General features: G+C 38.4%; 1 protein-coding gene across 1 annotated transcript in view; it reads right to left on the reverse strand.

The window, feature by feature from the left end:
* Positions 1-2,500, reverse strand: part of LOC133664685 (CKLF-like MARVEL transmembrane domain-containing protein 3) — a 20,077-nt gene that overhangs the window by 5,354 nt on the left and 12,223 nt on the right. Inside the window, exon 3 of the mRNA XM_062069524.1 lies at positions 2,415-2,500. This exon is cut by the window's right edge and continues 10 nt beyond it. Within this exon, the coding sequence (XP_061925508.1) occupies positions 2,415-2,500 (86 nt within the window). The remainder of the gene's footprint in view (positions 1-2,414) is intronic.

Here is a 2,500-nt window from a genome sequence, read left to right on the forward strand (position 1 = left end):
TTGCTGTGTACTTACTATTTCTACTGGACTACTCATATTTTCCGGTGTTTTTACTACTTTTACTGGGTGGTAGTAGTAGTAAGTATACATGTGTTCCTGTGTTTTTACTACTTTTACTGGGTGGTAGTAGTAATAAGTATACATGTGTTCCTGTGTATGTACTATTTCTACTGAACTAGTCATTTGTTCCTGTGTTTTTACTACTTTTACTGGGTGGTAGTAGTAGTAAGTATATATGTGTCCCTGTGTACTTACTATTCTATTGGACTAGTCATTTGTTCCTGTGTTTTTACTACTTTTACTGGGTGGTAGTAGTAGTATACACATGTGTTCTTCTGTATCTACTACTTATACTGGACTAGTCATTTGTTCCGGTGTTTTTACTACTTTTACTGGGTGGTAGTAGTAGTAAGTACACATGTGTTCTTCGGTATCTACTACTTATACTGGACTACTCATTTGTTCCAGTGTTTTTAATACTTTTACTGGGTGGTAGTAGTAGTAAGTACACATGTGTTCTTCGGTGTCTAATACGTATACTGGATAGTAGTAGTAAGTGCACATGTAATCTTGTGTACTTACTACCTCTACTGGGTAGTAGTAGTAAGTACTCAAGTGTCTCTATGTTCTTACTACTCCTACTAGGTAGTTTTAATAAGTACATGTGTTCCTGTGTACTTACTACTTATACCTGGTAGTAGTAGTAGTAACTACGTTGTAGTAATAAGTACTTACATACTAAATCCACTAGGTAGTAATAGTACGTACACATGTGTTCCTGTGTACTAACAACTTCTAATGGGTCGTAGTAGTAAGTACTCATGTGTTTGTGTACTTACTACTTCGGCTGTGTAGTAGTAGTAGTAGTAAGTACACGTGCGTTCTGTGTATTTACTAAGCTACAACGTAGTAGTGGTAAGTACACATGTGTTCCTGTGTACTTACTACCTCTACATTGTATTAGTAGTAAGTAATCAAGTGTTCCTGTGTATTTACTACTCCTACTAGGTAGTTTTAGTAAGTACAGGTCTTCCTGTGTACTTACTACTTCTACTTACATGTTCCTGTGTACTTTCTACTCCTACTGGGTAGAACAGGTAATAATAGTACATACACATGGTTTCCTGTGTACTAACAACTTCTAATGGGTAGTAATAGTAAGTACTCATGTGTTTGTGTACTTACTACTTCTACTATATAGTAGTAGTAAGTACACATGCGTTCTGTGTATTTACTACTGCTACTGTGTAGTAGTAGTAGTAAGTACACATGTGGCCCTGTGTACTTACTACCCTTACTGTGTAGTAGTAGTAAGTACTCAAGTGTTCCTGTGTATTTACTACTCCTACTGGGTAGTTTTAGTAAGTACAGGTGTTCCTGTGTACTAATGCTTATACTGGTAAGTAATAGTAAGTACTTTTGTGTTTGTGTGTACTTACTGCTACTACATAGTAGGAGTCGTAAGTACACATCTGTTCTGTGTATTTACTACTGCTACTGCAAAGTAGTAGTAGGTACACATGTGCCCCTGTGTACTTATTACCTCTACTGGGTAGTAGTAGTGAGTAATCACGTGTTCCTGTGTACTTACTACTTCTACTGGGTAGTAATAGTAAGTACTCATGTGTTTGTGTACTTACTACTTTTACTATGCAGTAGTAGTAAGTACATGTTGCCTTTACTGTGTAGTAGTAGGATTTAATCAAGTGTTCCTGTGTATTTACTACTCCTACTGGGTAGTTTTAGTAAGTACAGGTGTTCCTGTGTACTTACAACTTCTACTGGGTAGTAGTAGTAAGTACTCATGTGTTTGTGTACTTACTACTTTTACTATGCAGTAGTAGTAAGTTCACATGCGCTCTGTGTATTTACGACTGCTACTGCGTAGTAGTAGTAAGTACTACTTACTACCTTTACTGTGTAGTAGTAGTAAGTACTACTTACTACCTTTACTGTGTAGTAATAGTACATAACTATATGTTCATGTGTACTTACTACTTCTACAGGGTAGTAGTAGTAAGTACTCATGCATTTCTGTGTACTTACTACTTCTACTATGTAGTAGCAATAAGTACACGTGTTCTGTGTATTTACTACTCCTACTGTGAAGTAGTAGTAAGTAATGAAGTGTTCCTGTGTACTTACTACTCCTATTGGGTATTTTAAGTAAGTACACGTGTGTTCTTGTGTACTTACTACTCCTACTGGGTAGAACAGAGAGCCTGTTGACTAGACTGACCCCTGCTGCCGCCTGTCTGCAGCCATGTGCATGGTCCTAACATGAATACTAGAGTGTAGTAGTGTCCCCTGCTCAGGGGGTCCTGGGCCACCATGTGAGAACCAGGGTTAGAGGTTATACTGGTATTGTGGTGTGCCCGGGCTCAAGAAGAAGTCGTGAAAAAGCGGGTGTTTACCCCTGCAGCCTTGGAGGAGGCGTCCACATACTTGGAGACTGCGATGATGGAGATGATGAAGTAGATGATGGCGGCCGTCACACATC

The sequence above is a fragment of the Entelurus aequoreus genome, linkage group LG02 (genome assembly GCF_033978785.1).
Source record: "Entelurus aequoreus isolate RoL-2023_Sb linkage group LG02, RoL_Eaeq_v1.1, whole genome shotgun sequence".
Lineage (NCBI taxonomy): Eukaryota > Metazoa > Chordata > Actinopteri > Syngnathiformes > Syngnathidae > Entelurus > Entelurus aequoreus.